The 20,584-nt window shown below is 35.8% G+C and overlaps 1 protein-coding gene across 5 annotated transcripts in view; it reads left to right on the plus strand.

The window, feature by feature from the left end:
- The window catches only part of LOC149566253 (uncharacterized), a 59,278-nt gene that overhangs the window by 11,357 nt on the left and 27,337 nt on the right, over positions 1–20,584 (plus strand). Inside the window, exon 4 of one of the 5 annotated variants that reach the window (XM_089819667.1) lies at positions 16,059–16,536. The exons of the other annotated variants lie outside the window; for them this stretch is intronic. Within the exon in view, the coding sequence (XP_089675793.1) occupies positions 16,059–16,099 (41 nt within the window). The 3' untranslated portion in view covers positions 16,100–16,536. Of the gene's footprint in view, positions 1–16,058; positions 16,537–20,584 lie in introns of those variants that run through there. 5 annotated transcript variants of the gene reach the window in all.

Raw genomic sequence — 20,584 nt, forward strand, 5'->3', positions numbered from 1 at the left:
GAACAACTAGTCGAGCAGGATTTTGGGTAACCCTCTCAACAAACCCAACCACAAAATCCTTGTGGGGAAGCATTGTAGCCAAGGTCTCTACAATCCTTCCCACCAAAAATTGAATACTGCGAGAACTTGTAATGTCCCCTTTTTGGGACATTAGAAAAGTTAATGTCATATTCATATAATACTAAAATTGACATTGAGAGTATAGACTCAAAATATAAAAGGTCAATTTAATATTATAAAGTGGGCTAAAAATGACAAGGAGAGATAAGACGAAAAACTAGGAAGGGAGTCAAGAGTCACTGCTATGAGAATAAAAGGAGAAGGGACTCATTCATTTGACATGCTTGATTTATGATTCAGATTTCAGCTTCTCTCTTGCAAGAGCTATTCAAAAACCTTTAGCTTTTAGCTAGTGTGAGGATGTAGCCCCTCGTGCTAGCAGACAGTGCACGCAAACCCATTGTTCGTGGAGACTTCACTTGAGGTGTTTCATATGCGCTTATAGGTTCTTCTCTTAGTGTTCCAATCTGATTGTAAAATTGTGTTTAAGATTGGATTTTGAATGCTAGTTATTGTATTGCTGTTCTATAATGCAATAACATGTTTTAAGGAATTTTATGAGAGTTTATTGATTTTATATTGTTGGTTTGTAACACATTTTCATATGCTTGAATTTTGAATATTATTATGAGAAAGAACGGGTTAATACCTATTGGAGGGTCTATTGGTTTCTATTGTTGTTTCGTAATACATTTGCCTATGTCTAAGTTATGAATATTATTCTGAGAAAGAAATTGGGTTAATCTCCGTTTGGGATACTTCAGTGGTATCAGAGCCGGTGTATTCTGCCAGCCTGTGAAGATTAAAGAATAACATAAATCAAGGGTTTGGTGGTCTTGAAGTAATCATCAAACATGAAGGAATTTTAGTCTAAAAATATCAGTTCTGGGTTAAATAGTCGTGGAGGAATAAAATATTTCTTTTAAGTAACAAAGTGAAGTATTATGTATTGTTTTGTTGTTCGAAGCAAAATTATTATTGGAAATGTATTGAATCATCTCCAAGGATAAACTTTGCTGAGTTGCAATATTTTGAAAGGCAAGTAGCTAGGCGACTGAATATAACATTCTATATGTTGGGTTCACCAAAATTCAGACATGGTACATTTAATCAAATGTATTAGCCCAGATTGTTATCGAGCCCTCTTTATTAGCAGAGGAAAAAGGAATTTACTTTGATAGAAGTATTTTACTATAATGGGTGATTACTATGGTGAAATAATTTTGACCACTTAGAAACAAGACTTAGAGTAGCTATAATTCTTTGGCAAGAGTGAGAAACTTTCATTGCGGATGGAATGGCAAATTATAGAGTTGGGAATTTTGGAATAGACACTTTGGAGAGCATAGCATCAAAAATAGGCAGCGAGAAAGTCCAAGGATTTGGGCATTAAGGTTGGAGTCGAAATCAGTTTCTGTGTTGGCCTTTGGGACAGAATTGAAAAAATTAACTTCAATGTGGCTTAGGAGGCTTATGCTTTTAGATAGCTTTGGAGATGCTCTTTGATTGTGTGCATCCATAGAATATTGTGTGCAAGCCAAACACCACACACTCTTGGTGTGGACGGCTACCTCTACCAATCATGACACATTGTTAGGGCAAATATCATTCTGTTGTGTGCGGTTTGAACACGAAGAGAACAATTTGCGGGCAACATCCATTATTTCTTATTTTCAAGCACGGGTCCTCCACAAAATCGTAACATTCTTAGAAAATCGTATGACGTGGGAAGCTTCACAGGGAGTAAGATGAATCGTAGGGTCTGACGTTAATTCTAGGATATCACACTTCATCGTTCTTCAGCAGCAAAGACACTGCAATTATAATTGGGCATAAAATATTCATTGCATATCAATAATATTTATTTTGTTGTGAATATATTTCATACTAATTGTTTGTGAGTTTCCTGCAAAGGTTAACAGTTGCCATGAGTTATAGACTTGGCAAGATCTGAACTGAACATATAGCAGATATCAGCTAGCGTAGGGAGGACATGTGACACACACACATGAAGATTAGGAGGAAAAGATGTTACATGAGTTGTGTGGATTCAAGGAAGTAGTGTTAGGTCATGATGGAAGGAATATAACAAAGGAACCGTTTCTGGTGCAGACAAGGGGAGTTACAATTCCCCAACTCGACAGAGATACAAACCACAACAAGTGGAGTTTGTAACAGATGAGGAAAAGACAAAGATGTTTCACCTTTATTCGAAATTATTGGAAAATAGTGAGCAGATTTGAGGCGCTACTAAAGGTAGAAAATCGCAGAGAAATCGAAGGGAAGAATAATTAAATATTCACAAGAAGATGTTGACTTTGGGAAAATATTTGTAAAATGAAATCTAAGTGTGAATTGAAACTTATAAGTTGATATTAGAATATTTACGTCAAAGTGGATGTTCTGGAAAAATAGAAGTCAAGGAAGATTTCATAACTGTCGAACTTACTGTGCTTACAGATTGAGATTTTAAGTGACAAACAGTCACAACCTGTTTCGCAACTAAATTTTGTGACTGAAGCTTGGCTGCAAATAGTTGAATGTAGACATGTTTTGAAATGGACCTATACATATGGCTATTACCTTCTTGAACATGAGCAAGCTAAAAGGAAATTTTTTGAATACTTGCAAGGTGAAGCTGAATCTAGCTTAGAAAGACTTCATTAGTGTGCTGAAAAGGAGTTACAAATATATCTTGAAGGTGATGGCCCTTCAAAAGACTTCAATGAATTTCGGACAAAACTTGCAGGACATACAAGTGTTACTTGTAATTACTTTGAGAAACTTGTTTGAGCTTTGGAGAATGGCTTATGAGATGTGAGCATTCCACAAGCAGCTAGCAGCAAAACCAGTACCTCTAGGCTTCTAGTAACAAGGGCAAAGGTGAATTCCTAAAGGTTGGCACATCAAAGAATCATTCTGACAGAGATGGTGATAATGCAGCCCGTTGGAGTTGCAATCATTGTACATGTGCTAATTTGAGTTCTATGACTGTCTGTAGCATGTGTCATCATGCACGGTGATGCAACTGTGATTACCAAATATCACGAAAGACAACATAGATTGTAAAGCTATACATTATTTTCATTTGATCTTGCTGTCCATGTTGATCTTTTGAGAATGTTTTTATGTAACTTGTAAAGTGAAATTGATGCTCTGCATTCAAGCTCGTTTTAGATAGGAAATTTCAGGGGTGGAGATTAAAGGTTTACCGAAGCTAAGACTTTCTCTATTTGAGCATACAAGCAGCTATTGCAAAGCATTCTGCCTTTTAGATATAACAACTAGGTAGCTAAGTTGTTGGTGGAAGTCGGGTTTTGATTTGAAGTAAAGCTCAGTCACACAACTGCAATAAATGGATTGAGCTTTGTATGCAACAGCTTGAGCATATAATTGCGGGTCTCATTATATTATAGTAAGAAAAAAGCTTCTGTCAAATGATCAGAATCTGAACAATAGCCAATTAGTATCAAGCATTGTTGAAGGCATTGGTTTGGAAGTCTTCAGTGAATAGAGAGAGGGAATTTTCTAATATAAGGTTAGGTTGTTTGAGAATATATTTGAAGCTGAAAATACTATGGGAACTCTTATAACTATAAGAACAAAAATTGAAGAAATATTATAGTAGACTAGAATAACACTTTGGGATAAAATCATGAAGAATATCATAAAGCGACCACAATAGTTAGCCCAGAATTTTGAACTTGATATAAGAGTAGAAATACTCGATATTTATAAACAGTATAAAAAACTTCCTACTCGAGTTCAAAATGATTTATCATTCAGTAATTACCTGGATTTTCATCTAGAGCAGCAAAATAAGAATGATATGGCAAAAAGGAAGTACATGGAATTGGTTCAGGACCTCCTTGCAAAAGACTAGTGCAAAAATGTGTATGAAGAAGTTCCAGAGATCAAAATCATCTAATAGAGGGTCTTGAAAAAGAAAAGCAGTGAACTACGATCAATTTGCAACCTTCTCGTGATCAAGTAGAAGATGTTACACAGGGTGCAAGTTTCTACATGGGTGATTTCGAGGTTAGTTTTAACAAATAGGTTGATGAGGCTGGTGGCACACGAGGTAATAGCAGGTTGGGATCTTTGCATGATGAGCCTCTATATACAAATGATAACATGGTAACACTTCGGCCTTTGCATACAAATCCAGAGAAGGGGGGAAAGAAGGCCTATGAGTTTGAGAGGTGTGATGAACCATATATGTTTTATGCCCATGACATTTATGTCGAGGAACAATCCAAGATGACACTGCAAGACGATGAACCACTTTAACTTGATGACAATGGAATGCATACTTTAAAGAACCAACTAAAGGTTAGTGAAGAGATGGTTGTGGCATCTTTGGTATGTTATGACAGCACCCACAAGATGGTTGAGAATCTCTACAAGAAGGCCCAAAGGGAAGAGGAAGGAGATTGGCCTGTTACTGATTTATAGGTCATCAAAACAGCCCTTGAATCTATGAAATTAGATTACTTATGTTTGCTTTCTGATAGGGATTAAACTGTTAAGGTGGCTGAAATGTATGTTGATCAATTGAATAAAGAAAGGAATGAGATTAAGGAGCTCATCAGGGAGCTTAAGTATGCTCGTGAGGCATTGGATGATACTCAGTTTTCTCTTCAAGAAGTAGAAAATCAGATCAGGATCACAAACCATTTTTAGGAACATGAGGGTAAAGAGAGGTAGGAGTTTTTCCAAGAAGTAATTGAGGAACTTGATAGCATTCAACAAACCTATGACTTGGATAGTTGTCCCAAAAGATCAAGTACCAAAGTTTCAAATCACATTAAGCTTATAGAGAACCCCATGTTTGAGGTGGATGTTGATTGGACTTTTGATAACCCCCTTTTTGAGATAAATGAGGGAACTCCTTTTGATTGTCATGAAGAAGATACTTCTGATTTCAAAATATGGAATCTTGGTACAGATCCTAGTAGTGAATCTTGGTCACAGGATGGGAGTAGTGAGTTGATTACTATCGCTTGTCATGAATCAATCCAAATATGGTTTTAGATTTCATCCGATACAAGAGTTGGATGGATTTCCTACATCAGCCATTGAATAGACTTTGGGGGAGTATTGATGAGAGCTATGTTTCAATCATAATGAATAGCTTTCTAGCTTCATACTTACTCATAAAACCTATGTACTTGAAAGTTCTTTAGATGTATGATGACGGTATGGTTTTTGATGTGCTCATAGTGTTAGTTTCATCTTTTGAGCAACTTGTTTCTTACATCATCTATTTGGGTGGGGTTGACACCATCTACTAGGTTATACACAACCCCTTGATACATTTCTACCTCATCATATCAGTTGGTCATGACAACAAGGTTTGGGATCTAGGTGTTGACAGTATGTATTTATGGCTTGTTGAGAATTTTGTTGTAGTTCTACTTAAATTGAGATTGGATGTGAGGATAATTAGAGTTATACAGTCTACAGGTGCAACGATATTTCATAGATTTGTATGGGATCCAGGGATCTGGTTGATGGATGGTTGCAAAATGACACCTTGCTTTGTAGTGTGATCGGATTTGTTTTCAAATTGGACTACAGTGCTACCTGTAGATTCATATGGGAGGAGGGAAAATTTGTAATGTTCCCATTTTAGGACATTAGAAAAGTTAATGTCATATTCATGTAATACTAAAATTGACTTTGAAAGCATGGATTCAAGTTATAAAGGTCAATTTAATATTATAGAGTGGGCTAAAAATGACAAGGAGAGATAAGACGAAAAGTGAGGAAGGGAGTTGAAGAGTCACTGCTGTGAGAATAAAAAGAGAAAGGACTCATTCATTTGACATGCTTGATTTATGATTTAGATTTCAGTCTCTCTCTTGCGAGAGTTATTCGGAAAGCTTTAGCTTTCAGCCAATGTGAGGACTTGGCCCCTCATGCCTGCAGAGAGTGGATGCAAATCCATTGTCTGTGGAGACACCACTTGAGGTGTTTCGTATGTGCTTATAGGTTCTTCTATTAGTGTTCCAATCTCACTATAAAATTGTGTTTAAGATTGGATTTTGAATGTTGGTTATTGTATTGCTGTTATGTAATGCAATAACATGTTTTAAGAAATTTTATGAGTTTACTGGTTTGATACTATTGGTTTGTAACGCATTTTCATATGCTTGAATCCTAAATATTATTATGAGAAAGAATGGGTTAATACTTATTGGAGGATCTATTGGTTTCTGTTGTTGTTTCGTAATACATCTGCCTATGTTTAAGTTTTGAATATTATTTTGAGAAAGAAATCGGGTTAATATCTGTTTGGGATTCTTCAGAACCTCGGATGAGAGTACCCTCCAAAGCTTTGTATATCCCTCCTGCAATTCTGCACTCTCAAGTAGATGCTCCATAAATGACTTTGTGTTGTAGAAATTCTATGAAGAAGCATCAACCTGCTCCCCTGCGATCCACAACTGATCTCTCTAAAACTATAGCACTACCAATTGTCTACCGCTATCAGTTGTACGAGATGAAGTAACAAGATTGTTTCTAAAAGGAAACATCCCAACATGAGAATCAACCTCCCAACTAGATGATACTCAACATGTGTCTAGTGAAGACGAAGGAGTGATGTTTTGAACTGTCACATAACACACAGCTGAATACATCACAATGACGCTCAAAAATCTGTCTTAGATTCACTTGTCAATGAACTAATCTTTGGAGAGCGTGGTACAACAAGAAGCTCTGCACACTCCACTTATGCACTCATCTCATCTGTAGCTAGTGCACTCATCTCAAGGATGGATGGAACTGCAACCTCTTCACATCCTGGAAGTCAATTCACCACCAATCACCACTATATGTAGCTGAACTGGATTTGGGGCTGGTGTAGACTGTACATGCTCCAACTCCATGGTAACTTTATCCAAACGTGATTGTGATTCCTGGAGGGCCAACAGAGTACACTGCAAAGATTCTACAGTCACCTCGAGCTCATGGGTGAGCTTGTCAACCTTCTTTCCCCTCAAGGCATCATAGCACACTTGGTCTCTCTCTCGAGTAGGAAATCCCATTTTGCTAACAATTGCAAATAATTATGTCATAATCTTGTTAGCCTCTCAGAGAACATGAAAATCCTCGAGGGAAAGACCACCATCCTATAGCTCATCTGACACAAGAGCACTCCAACTATAGGTAGCCAATATCTATTGAGAAACATCAAAGTGCTCTAAAGTTGTGGCAATCATGCTATTGCTCAACTTCAGCTGCCCAATTAAATGATAAGTAACTTGTAACCGCTGACTAAGGCACATGTCCTTTAACCAAACTCGACACTGTGATAGGAAATTGTATCTGCATCACTCACCTCATGACACATAACATCATGTTTGCTATCTTCTGCGGTCACATCAACAATTGAGGTACGACTACTGGGTACCTCGACAAATGTCTTATTTGAATAACTAGAAGCTATTGCCATGCTAATCTCCTTGCATGCTTCCACTTCCCATGTAATTGCAAGTCCCTGTAAGTCATGATCTTGGGATGTATCATCAACCAATGACTTCTCTAAAGTATTTGCTAAAGTCTTTAATGACAAATCAGACTTACTGCAGCATGAGTCATTCTCATAAATAACAATCAGTAGTCATTATAGCACAAATCTACATCATATAACTCACTTCTAACACCCAAATCTTGAGTGTTAACACAAGGGAACTCTATGCAACCATCACCTACGTATAAAAATGTCACTTTCTCCTGCATATACCCACCATTATGACTGCTGTCATAATCATCAGAGCTATTGGAGCTCATAATGCAATCCTCGAAACTAACACTCTTGTCATGTGAGTCAAAACTCGTAGTGATACCAACAACATTATCCACACTTATCCTGTCATCAACACCATCAAGAGCGTCAAAAATAGGACTGCTGTAATAAAAATCAGACTGTTATGACTAACATTTTCATTACCACCAACTAATGTAAGGTTTGCATCAATAGTAGTGAACATGTCATCATTATTTTCTTGTTCACTAACTCTAGTATCGTCACAATGCTGAGACTCAGTGCTGCTGTCTTTAGCAAATTGGTTATATCCATGTGTCCCTAAGATGAGTCACCAACACCATGTACACAAGATGGACTAGTGATTTCCCCACTAGCATAGGATCATCTTCACTATGATCATTGACAGTTGAAAACTCATTGTAAAGACCTCTAGATGTCTCACCGGTGGAAAACTCGTAGTTTCTCTTCCTGCATTCACAATGAGGGAGACTCTTTAAAAATGAAAACCATAGACCTAGCTGATTTGTCAACTGTCGCCAGATTTGGAAGTCTTTCATCCATCCTTTTCTGATTTTGTCTAAGCAATTCCATACTTTTCATTAGGGCATTTGTTTGTTTCCTGAGTTTACCACTGCTATTTGACTAGTTTCCATATTTACAAGATTTCCTCTATTCGTGCATAACTGAAATAAGTACAATTGTGCTGATCACTCAAATAGCAATAGCAAGACCAAAATAATGATTTTTTCCTCGATGCCTAGAATGGTGGGAAACGCTCTGATACCACTGTAAAAAACCTCAACCAGTTCTAACTTGAATTCTAGTGGTTTAAATTTTTTTCAAACACTTATCATGCAAGCTTTGATTGTTGGCTTACACTATAGCAATGCTGAAGATTGTGTTTTTTAACTTCGCAAGTTTTATATTTTTTTGTATTGTGAGATATGTGATTTTTTGCAATTTTTGTAATTAGCTCTGCTGGCTCTCAAATCATCTATGCTGAAGAAATTTTATGTTTTTTGTTTTTGAGGTTTTGCTATTTTTGATATGATAATATAGAAGCAAAATAGAAGATTTTGCACTAATTATTTCAACTCAAATATTTGGATATTACATAGAGAATATACAGCTGAAATTTCTAGATTTTAATATCAACTTAGATATTGAGTATTTTCACAAAATACGGACACCCAATTGATAAAATATCCCCTTTTATTTTAACCAATTTTACTTAGAAAAATTAGAAGTTACAATCCATGAACTTATAGGTAAATATTGCCTTGAAACCCTCTAAAATGAAGACTATCAGCAGCAAAAGAATGTTCAATAGACAAATGTAGCTACAGATATGGAAACACTACTCCCAAAGTGCAGAGAGAAAATAATGACCAACAACAGATATAAATGGGCACTCAACCAACTCCAATAAACAACACACAATTCCATATAACAATACTAGTGAATCCTTTCACAAATTCCAGAATAACCTCTAGCAACAAGAAAAATTAAACTTCTTAACAACAGTTAATACAATAGGAGAAATGACAAATTGTATACCTCAACACAATTTGCCAAGCAATTTTGGAATAATTCTCAGAATTGAATCTACAATACTTGTGCTGTAGATCCCAAACCCTTATACTTCAACAAGGGCACAAAATCAAAGCTTTAGAAGTGTCACCAAGACAATAGAAGAAAATAAGATAATCAAATAATCAAATGCTTTCCTCATCAAATGGGTTCATATTTATAATTTCCAAATGAACTCCACCTAAGAAGCTTCCTCAACACGACATTAAAATATAATAAGGTGCCATATAATATAATTGTTAATTACTCTTGGCTCCCAAAAATGACCTTTTCCACTATAACATAACATAATATTTTGACACACAAGGCCATTGTTTCTTGTGACCACGATTTTAAACTTTTCATCTCGATTCCAACAAGCTATGATATTGAGGTGGCTAATATACAACACCAACGAAAATAACAACCTCAACATATTTAGATGAATAATAATATTAATTCACCTGTCTTTAAAATGACTGTAGAAGCATCAAAATCGAAATCTGATAACACCAAAGTGATCTTGATGAAAAAAAATGATGAATGAACTTGGCGGGGTGACTTACTATAAATAGATGCTCACTCCAAGTTTTTTGGAGCCCAAACCAAAAGCCCAAAATAAAAACTAAGAGCATCACTCAATTCCTCTGACTTAACTGAGCTCACTGGAATCAATTGTTGACTTACTATAAATAGTAAGTCCCTCAAAACATAGCTGAACTCGCCATAGGCTGTTGGAAAGCCTAATAACCCCACAATTGTGTCCCTTAAATCCTATTGTTAGCTCATGAGGGTTGTGATTGTGAACTAACCAAGCTAACTACAGAACCCTACTAAAAATGGGGACATTAAAATCCTCCCTCCCTAAGATTTCTTTTCCCCAAGCAATCCCAGAGCAAAATGAACATCACAGTCCACTTGGATCCTAAGGGTAGAATTGGTACTATCCTCATTTTGTACGAGCAACTCTTGTAGCATCAACACCCAAATAATTGATATCAATGACGGAATCATCTAGAAACTGGCTATAGGTGTTGATGGAAGTAACAACTCATCGAAACCCAATCCAATTGAAATACCAACTATGTCAACATTTGAGTCATTATCAAATTGACATTCACACCCAACTGCACTATGGAGATGATAATGACCATAAGTACTTGAATCACTATCACCAACTCCAACCTATGATAAACTGTCCTGAGTGTGTAGATATTGCGAGTGGTCTAACTTGCAGCTGCCAATTCCATCTGCACAAAATGGCTTATCCCATCCTATCCCATCCTATAATGGATGGTATGAAACTAGAGCCAACCCACATTGACATGAAACCAAATTCTCTACTTGTGGGTCAAAAGAGAAGTGATGAGCACTCTTCATAGTGTAATGCCAGTTAAAGCTCCCAATCTTTGTCAAGGGCTCATCAATATCAAATTGGGAATCAAGAGATGACTCCAATCTCTATCTCCAAACTACTGGTTGGGCGAGAATTAGGGAACCCTCTCAGTGATACTAACCTCAAAATCCCTGTTGGGAAGCATTGTAGCCAAGGTCTCTACAATCTCCTCCACCAATTGCCGTATAGCATGAGAGCCTCGAATGAAAATACCTTCACACACCTTGTATGAATCTTCCCACAAATCCAAATTCTCAAGAAAATACTCCATGAATGACTGCATTTGGAAGCGTCAACCTGCTCCCTTGTGACTCACAATTGATCCCTCTGAAAATGTGGCATTGCCAACTACCCAATGCTACTAGCTGTATGAGATGAAGAAATAGATTGGCTTCTAACAAAAGGAAGCAAAACATCATGGGAGCTCGTCTCCACTGATAATCTCACCTCCTCCCTATCTACTGCACCCATATCCTATATGGATGTATCAACCACATCATGACATCATCACATCCATCATTCCCAATCGTAGAAGCAAACTCACCACCAACCACAATATGCAGTTGAACAAGGTCTGGGGTTGGTGTTGACTGTACTTGCTCTAAGTCTATGGTAACCTTATCCAATTGTTAGTGTGACTCCTAAAGAATCGACTAAGTACATTGAAGAGAGTCCATGATCACCTCAAGCTCTTGGGTGAGCTCAGCCACCTCCTTTGCCTTCCCAAACAACGCCTCATAACGGGTGCTAACACACTCCAGAAGGTAATCCCTGTCAGCAACTAACTGAGAGTAACTATGCTTCAAGTTCTTGATAGCCTCTCGAAGTGCATGAATCTCTGTTAGGGAAAGACTACTATCACTGTGCTCATTCGACATAGGAGCACCCCAATCAGATGCAACCAACACTTGACGAATAACATCACAATACTCAAGAGTTGAATAGATGTCACTATCACTCACCTTCCACTGACTAGTCGCATGCTGCCTATATAACCCTTGCCTCCTATGCAACCTCTTTGTCTCACTAACTGCATTGTGATAGGAAACTGAATTAAAACTGCTCACCACAAGATAACTCATTGCATATGTGCTACTGTCCTCGTACACATCTACAATGAAGGTACAACTACTTGGTACCTTAATCGACACCTCCTTTGAAGAAGCATAAGCCCTCCTTATATTGCACTCCTCGCATGACTACTTCTTTGTAGAAAGTCCCTGTAAATCTTGATTTTGGGATCCGTTCAATATCTTACAAGGAATATCATAACCGGTGCAGCTCATAGCGTTCTCAAATAGATCATCAGAGGTGTCCATACTATCTATAATTCCATCACCCAATTGAGCCTCAACTATTGTCACCTGACTTTGTACACATGACTATATGACAGGTTGTGAATCAATAACACTGGAGCATAAACCAACATTTGCTAATTTCGTTGTAACACTTAATCACCAATAACACAACTGGGTGACTCTATACATGCATTAGTTTCACTTGAGGGAGCAAGTGCCTCTCACAAAGGAGCAACACTGTGACAATTGACATAGAAATCTCCAATAACAATCCCCTCCTTGAGAGCGTCTAAACAATCAACAATAACGACTGCCCCAATAGCACCTACACTATCCATAGCAACAACTCTGGACTCCTCAACCCATTGGCGCTCAGTGTTGTTGTCTACTAGTGGCATTGACACATCCATATGTCTTTGTGTGGAAAGTCCATCGTTAGAACTACGGATAGGACTAGTGGGTGTCATACTGAAGATAGGTACATTTGCCTCTTGAATGCCCATCGGAGAGAACTCAAGCATTCTTCCCTGCATCGTTGGTGCTCGTCTCCTAAAAGTAGAAACAATATACCTTGTTGACCTATCCACCATTATAGGATACAATAGTCTCTCTACCAACCTCTATTGGTGAAGCTCAAGTTTCTCCGTGCTCTCTCTCAAGACATTTATTTTCGTGCTATCTTCCTCACTACTCTGTTAGCTCCTTGAATTGCTAGGCCTCCTATATTTGTCCATAGCTGGAAAAGCTAGAGTGATGTGACTTTAAAACAATGATAGATGTGAAATAAAATAAACTTTTGTACCCCAAAGGATGATAGGAAATTGCTTTGATACCACTGTAATAAGCCTTGTTGGCTCTCAAACAATTTGTGTTGAAGAATTGATTTTTTGTTTTTTGTTTTTGAGGTTTTGTAATATTTGAAACAAGTTACAACAAAATAGGAGCAAAATAAAAGAGTTTTGCAATAATAATTTCAGCTCAAATATTTGGATAATATGTAGAGAATATATAGCTGAAAATTTCAGATTTTAATATCAACTTAGATACTGAGTATTTACTCAAATTACCAACAACCTCATTGATAAAATATCTCCTATTATCTTAACCAACAATAATTTAAAAAATTAGAAGTTACAATCCGTGAACGTATAGGTAAAATATGCCTTGAAACCCTCTAAAGTGAAGATTATTCAACAATAAGAGAATTTTTTAACAAACAAATGCAATTGCCGATATGGAAAACGCTGCTCCGAAAGTGCAGATAGAAAATAACACCTAGCAGCAGATATAAATAGGCACTCAACCAACTCCAAATAAACCAACACACAATTTGTTATAACAATTCTAATGAATCCCTTCACAAATTCCAGAACGACCTCCAACAACAAGGAACATTAAACTTCTTCTTAGCAACAATTAATACAGTAGGAGAAATGACAAATTGCATACCTCAACACAATTTGCCAAGCAATCTCAGAATAATTCTCAGAATTGAATCTACAATACTTCAGCTGTAGATCCCAAACCCTTATACTTCAGCAAAAGCACAAAATCAAAGCCTTAGAAGTGTCACCAAGACAACAAAAGAAATAAGATATCAAATAATTGAATGCTTTCCTCATCAAATGTGCTCATATTTATAATGTCCAAATGGCGCAAGTTTCCCAAATGAATTCCACTTAACAAGCTTTCTCAACACAACATTAAAATATAAAGAGTCATATAATATAATTATTAATTACTTTTGGCTCCCAAAAATGACCTTTTCTACTATGACATAATATTCTAACACATAAGGCTACTATTTCTTGTGCCCACTATTTAAAACTTTTCATTGCGGTTCTAACAAGCTATGATATTGAGGTGGTCAATGTAGAACACTAACAAAAATAACCTCAACATATTTAGATGAATAATAATAATATTTCACCCGTCTTGTAAAAATGACTGTAGAAGCATCAAAATCGAAATCTGAGAACACCATAGTGATTCTGATGAAGAAAGACGATGAATGAACCAGAAGGGGTGACATTATAAATAAATGCTCTCTCCAAGATTCTTGGAGCCCAAACCAAAAGCCCAAAATAAAACTAAGAGCATTAATCAACTCCTCTGATTCAATTGAGCTCATTGGAATCAATTGTTGACTTACTATAAATAGTAAGTTCTTCAAAACATAGTTAAACTTGCCATAGGCTGTTGGGAAGCCTAATAATCTCACAACTGAGACCCTCAAATCCTACTATCAGCTCACAAGGGTTGCAATGGTGAACTAACCAAGCCGACTTCAGAACCCTGCTAAAAATGGGGACATTACAATTTCCAAAATATATAAATGCTCATAAAAATAATGCAATCTGAAACTGCCAACAATGCCAGGCTAAATTTATGTATTTTCAATTATAACACTTGCAAATTATTACATACAATTCACATGAAAGAACAATTTGAATATGGAACCTAAATATCTGTTGGCATCCAATATATTGCACCTAAGTCTCAGAAAACTCCATGCCAAACTTGTTTGCAGCAGCCCTATGCAAGTTGCAGCTTTGTATGTGTAGACATAGGTCCTAGAAACCATGCTATCTTCACTAAATTGGGCCAGCCAAGAAAGATAAATAATTGCAAACCATAAACACCCATTTGCAACTACCAATTGCTCTCATAGCAACAATATGTAACAGGATTTGAATTCTGAATGTGTGGTGTTCGAATCAATAAACCCTCTGATAAAAATTGCTGCAATTGAACACGAAAAGCGGTATACTTCAGTATTGATTTACCGAGCTAGAATTCAGAGATGATGCTTGGAATTTCAGACACAATTCACCCATATTTTAATGGCTCAAAGTGTAATTGTAGATGGAGGAATCTGTCTTCACAAAAATCCAATGTAGAAACCCTCAATAATTCACAAAATGAGATAAAATCAAATGGCAAGGGAATGATTGATCTTCAGAAGGAAGCCTTTTTATAAAATTAAATAAAATGTGGCTTCATCCACATACCAAACACCCAAGAGCTTCATGTTTGAATATATAATTTATTAACTCACATTGGCTCCAAAAATAACCTTTTCATCAATATCATGTTATTTTGACACACAGGGTCATTGTTTTCCCCAAGATTTAAAACTTCTTAACCTGGTGGCAACAAGCTATGACACTGAGGTGGCCAACATACAATACCAACAAAAATAACAATCTTTGCTATTTATTTAAAATAATTCACCCTTCTTGTGAAAATGATTGAAGAAGCATCAAAATTGAAATCTAACAAAACATTAGTGATCCTAATGAAGAAATGGAATGGATGAACTTCATAGGGTGATTTACTAAAAATAGATGCTCCCTTCAAGATTCTTTGAACCCAAACTAGAGGGTAGAAATAAAAATTGGGAGCATCATTCAACCCCCTAACTCATTTGAGCTTATCAAAATCAACTATTGACTTATAACAACAGTAAGTCCCTCAAAATAGAGCCAAAAGCCACCAGTGACCAGTAGAAAGTCTAATAACTCCACAAAAAACTCCTCTAAACACTAGTATCAGCCTACAAGGTCTCAATGTTAGTTTGAATCCATCAACTCTACTTTAACTCAAAATTGGGGACATTACATCCTTATTCAAATATAACCACATGTTTTGTGGATGCCTAAGGGTGACCTTTCTTGAAGTTATGTGGTAGTGGAATGAGGTAAATATATTTCATTTAAGGCAACACAAAAAGGTCTTTTTTTCCCCTATGGTGAAATTCTTAGATTTTACAGTCACGTCAAAAGACTATTTCTTGGGTTATAAGTTAATGCACATAGGATGAATATAAAGTGGAAAACAAATTGTAGAGCATTACATTGACCAAGCCGGGAGAGTATGAAAGTTTTCAAATGAATTTAATTTTATTGAGTAGAAGATTGTATTATAAATTGCTCCCTCAAATTGAAATTGGCAATAACAGGTACAAATGATCCAAGATTCTTTTTGGAGAAAGAAAGATAGCTTTGCAATGCTAAGAATAATAATCCAAGATTCTCGTTGGAGAAAGTAAGATAGCTCTGCAATGCTAAGAATAATAAGCATTCATGGCGATCAAAGACTTAAATCTTAGAATGCAAATGATGTTCGAAAATATAGATAGGTTTGGAGTTTATGTCTTGAAGGACTATGGCAAGGCCAATTGTTTAGGATCCTATCTTGGAGGTGTTGCTTCTTACATGTATTCGGTGGTTTCTAAGTTGTATCAAATCTTATGGTAAAAATTGCTAGACAATTGGCTAGTGATCAAGGGTGATCCTAAGATCAACCTTTCCCACACTTTAAGCTCCACAAAACCAAGGTGGGCTACCTTTATCTCAACACTTAATGTAAATGTCATGTAATAGTTTCCTACAATGTTATACATATTGTCACATATTAAGACAGATTTTCAACATTTTGAGATTATATTCAACAATCTTTTGGGAAGACAAATAACTAGAAATAAATTTAAGGCTATTAAGACTTGTTAATTTGATTTTTTTTTGGGTCAAAATTATACACAAAGGTAGATCAGTGCCAACTCAAGGATCTCAAAGTCATATAATGCTACATATTATTGCTTTAATCTAATATGACTTGTGAATGGCTAATCATTGATTAATGCTACAAACATCTGTGTTATTTTTAATAAAAACATTGCATCATTTTGTAAACAGCGTCAACAGTAAAAACAACTTTTTAAAACAAATCTGAACAAAAAAAATTCACAATCCCTATTCATGTTTTCCAAAGAAATGTAATATCATAAAACTGAGACCAATAAGACAATGCATGTATTCATATAACCTTTATAAAAAATGACAAGTAATCATGGAAGATTCGTACAAGCATGACAACTATGTTCTTTCTTATGCATGCTCAAATAACTCTAGCATACTTATCAACATCTTTTACAATTGAAGTACATTAATTATATAGAAGAAGTGAATATGCAGGTCACTTGTACAATTGAGAAGATGAATTTGTGTACAATGGAATGGCTGCAAGTTGCAACAACTTTCCAACTACTTGAGGTGGCTACCAAAAGTTCATGGCTACGATGCTGAATTAGTTAGAGTTAAATTATCCTTGGACCACCTAAGCTTATGCAATAGTTACTAGCAGTCATGGCCATGGAGAGTGAATGTGTACAGTGCTTGTCGTTTGAGTCCTCAAACCCTGTCGACGAATGATTGGGACTGAGACTCATTAGATGTATCCATCCCAAAAAGGCTTGGACATAGAATTGAGTACGAGTGAGGATGATCGTGATCAAGTCAATTTGAAAAATACATTAATTAGCCTAGTCATTGTTAAAGTCGCCTACTATGCCCATATCTTAATATTTAGTTGTCACAAGGAGATTGAAATGACCTACCAATAATAGCATCACTTTCCTGTATGATAAAGCCACTAGGAAGGATTATGAGATTGACTTCCAAATTTGCTCTTTGAGGGCCAAAAGCATCACTTACATCCACTGGTATGCATAGGACAACAACAAAGCCTTTGCATAAGGAATTGGAATTATCTTTCTCAAGGAGCTTATGGAATTGGAAATCCTCCATAGTGGAAGGAATGAAAATGTTCAACTCGTGCTCTCCAATCGAATACATTGTTCTCCACTAGAAGTCCTTGTATCAGTTTGGACATACTCTCAAGTGTCCAATGGACCAAACCATCCTCATTTTAATTTGAAAAGTATTTTTCCCCATCCCTTTTAAGTTCACTATGTTTGATGCAAGAGAACATTGGGAAAGCTCAAAAATTCCGAGGCACCATTGTAATTGTCTTCTAAGAACATGCAGAAAATTATCGTTTATAAATAGAAAATATATCCAAGCATGATTTGTCTTGAACTCAATTGCTTTTTATAAACATATTTGCAGAATTGGGTTTGATATTTTCAATCTTGTTCATGGTCATTTCTATGTCTAAGCTATTTAAGAAGGATCCACCTATTGAATTTCGATCTCCAACATTCGTCAACAGGATTTGATGACTCAAGAAAGGGTCTTCTACACATTCACTCTCCACTGCCATGACTATGAGTAATAGGTAGTTTGTCCAAGATTAATTTAGCTCCACATAATTCATCACATTGTCAATGAGTTGTTGTGAAACACTCCTAAGCAGCTCACAAGTTGCTGCACTTGTTTCTTTGCAGAAGAGTTCATCAAGGTAATTGTAGAATTGACATATGTCACTCATCAGGGTGCTTTCATGCTTATTTCTTTGATATAAAAAATATATTTCAATGTTAAAGGATGTTGGAAAAAATTAAGATAGTAGTCATTTTGAGTTTATAATAGTAGGAAAATTGTTGTAATGTTTGTCAAAGTCTTCAATTATAACATGACATTTTTGTTTGAGCTTATATGGTTAGATGTTTTGTGTTGTGTTGTCTCTGCAGCATGATGTAACATTTCTCTGAAATAGATCGAGAATTGTGAACTTTTTCATGGATATTTGTTGTCTTGAGTTATTTATTTATGCTAGATATTATTCAAGGAACAATTAAATGCTTTTATGAAATATAAAGAGAATGTATCATAACCCATATTGAATGTAACAACTATAAATATCTATTAGATTAAATATAAACAAATATATTCAAGTCATTATCTTATTTGCAATGTTTGGATAAATGGTATTACCAATAATAATTAATCAATTGTTTTAATATTATCCAAATGATAATAATTAACAATATGTAAATTCTACAATATGTAAATTCTACAAGAGTATAATAATTAAGAACACACAGAGATAAATCAATATATTAATCATTAAGTGATTGGAATAACCGTCATCTAAATATAATAATGAAATAATATTGAAAGAACATTATTAATATTGATTATTCTTTGTAAAGGATTAACAATAACCTTAAATAAATTTATAAAAAATGCAAGGGACACACTAAAAAGTAACCTTTCTCTAAAGGTCATGAGGTGGTAGGCACACCATATGCATAGGTAGAAGGGATCATTGAAAGTCAAAAAGATCAACTCTAATGGAAATGAAATTGTCAAAGGAGGAAGTATGAGCAAGACCAACGCAGCAAAGATATTGCCCACGTAGACAATCGAAGGTCAGCGTATAACTGTAAGGATACCGACACATATAAAGGTCCCCGATTTAGTAGGTCTCCGGAGTGTGGGTTTGTCAGCTCATTATCACAACCCTCGTGAGGTGATGTTTGGATTTGGAGGTCTTTGTTGTGAGAGTGCTAGTTTTGAACTTACTATTTTTAGTGAGTCACTCATGGCCAGTTGCTATTGGATTGAGCAATTCAAGTAGGATGGTCATCTGGTTCTAGATATTTGGTCTCTCTTTGGGATTTCTTTATTACAATCTTTTATTGGTGAGCTTGTTGGCTTAATGATTATTTAATTCACTTTTAATAATCATAGTGTTTTAATATTATAAAGTGTCATAACTTTATATTATAAAGTTGCCTTTTAAGCAAAAAGTGTGAGAATGAAGCTGGATGGCGCAATTAGTGTTATAAATGCAGTTTTTAATGAGGATAGATCATCTTGAATAATATACCTTTTCTTGCTCATTGCATTGGTATGAGGGTTTTTAAGTAGTTTTGAGTTTTTTCTTGATAATTGTGCGGAGGTAAACAATTATTGGTTTCTCCTACTGTATGCACTGTATCTAAGGAGACAAACATTTTGAGGGTGGATTAATTGCTATTGTTGGCAATTAAAGGAAGTTCGATTTGGTTTGAATAATAGCTGAAAGTGTATTACCTGGGAAAAATGTTTGGACTAAGTTTTAGTTTGGAGACAAGTTGAGTGTTGGTGTATAGGGTCCATAATTGCAGCCAGGAAAGGGTCAAGCTAAATCTTTGTGGTGTTGTGAGCTACTTGTGGACAAGTTTGAGGAAAGACGTCAAACATTTTTTGGTGGTCGTATGCAACTGGGGTCAGAATTTCTTGAATTTGCATTGGATGTGAGTTCCTTGTTTGCGTTGGGAGTTAGAGGTAGCAACTGTGGGATATTCTTGCTACGTTGGACATATTCATTACTGTTGACGGCATATATAATTTCATTTTTGGCGGCTCCTGCAACACACGATTGGCGGCATCTGCAGATATATACAACAACCAGGTTTTCCTTAAAAGTTGTAATTGAATTAAGTTGTTTTAAGATACTTGCAACAATAAAATCCGACATAATTTGGAGTTGTTTGTATGATCATAATTTTCCCTTTGTGTCATTGTATACTTTGCAAGAATTCAGAAAACATAGTTTTTTTTTTTAAAGAAAAAGAAATTGGAAAAATAGAAGAGCAAATTTGATCATTAGTTGATCAAGACTTACATAGATAAGGCCAAGGGTTTTTACAGTGGTATTAGAGCGGTTTCTTGCCAGACTGCAGGAATCGGGCTCAGATTACTTTATATCTTTAGTTGTTCGGCATATTGAGAACATGGATGATGATCGAAGATTTGT

The sequence above is a fragment of the Cupressus sempervirens genome, chromosome 3, assembly GCF_028749045.1.
Source record: "Cupressus sempervirens isolate cs-2001-9-10 chromosome 3, ASM2874904v1, whole genome shotgun sequence".
Classification (NCBI taxonomy): Eukaryota; Viridiplantae; Streptophyta; class Pinopsida; order Cupressales; family Cupressaceae; genus Cupressus; species Cupressus sempervirens.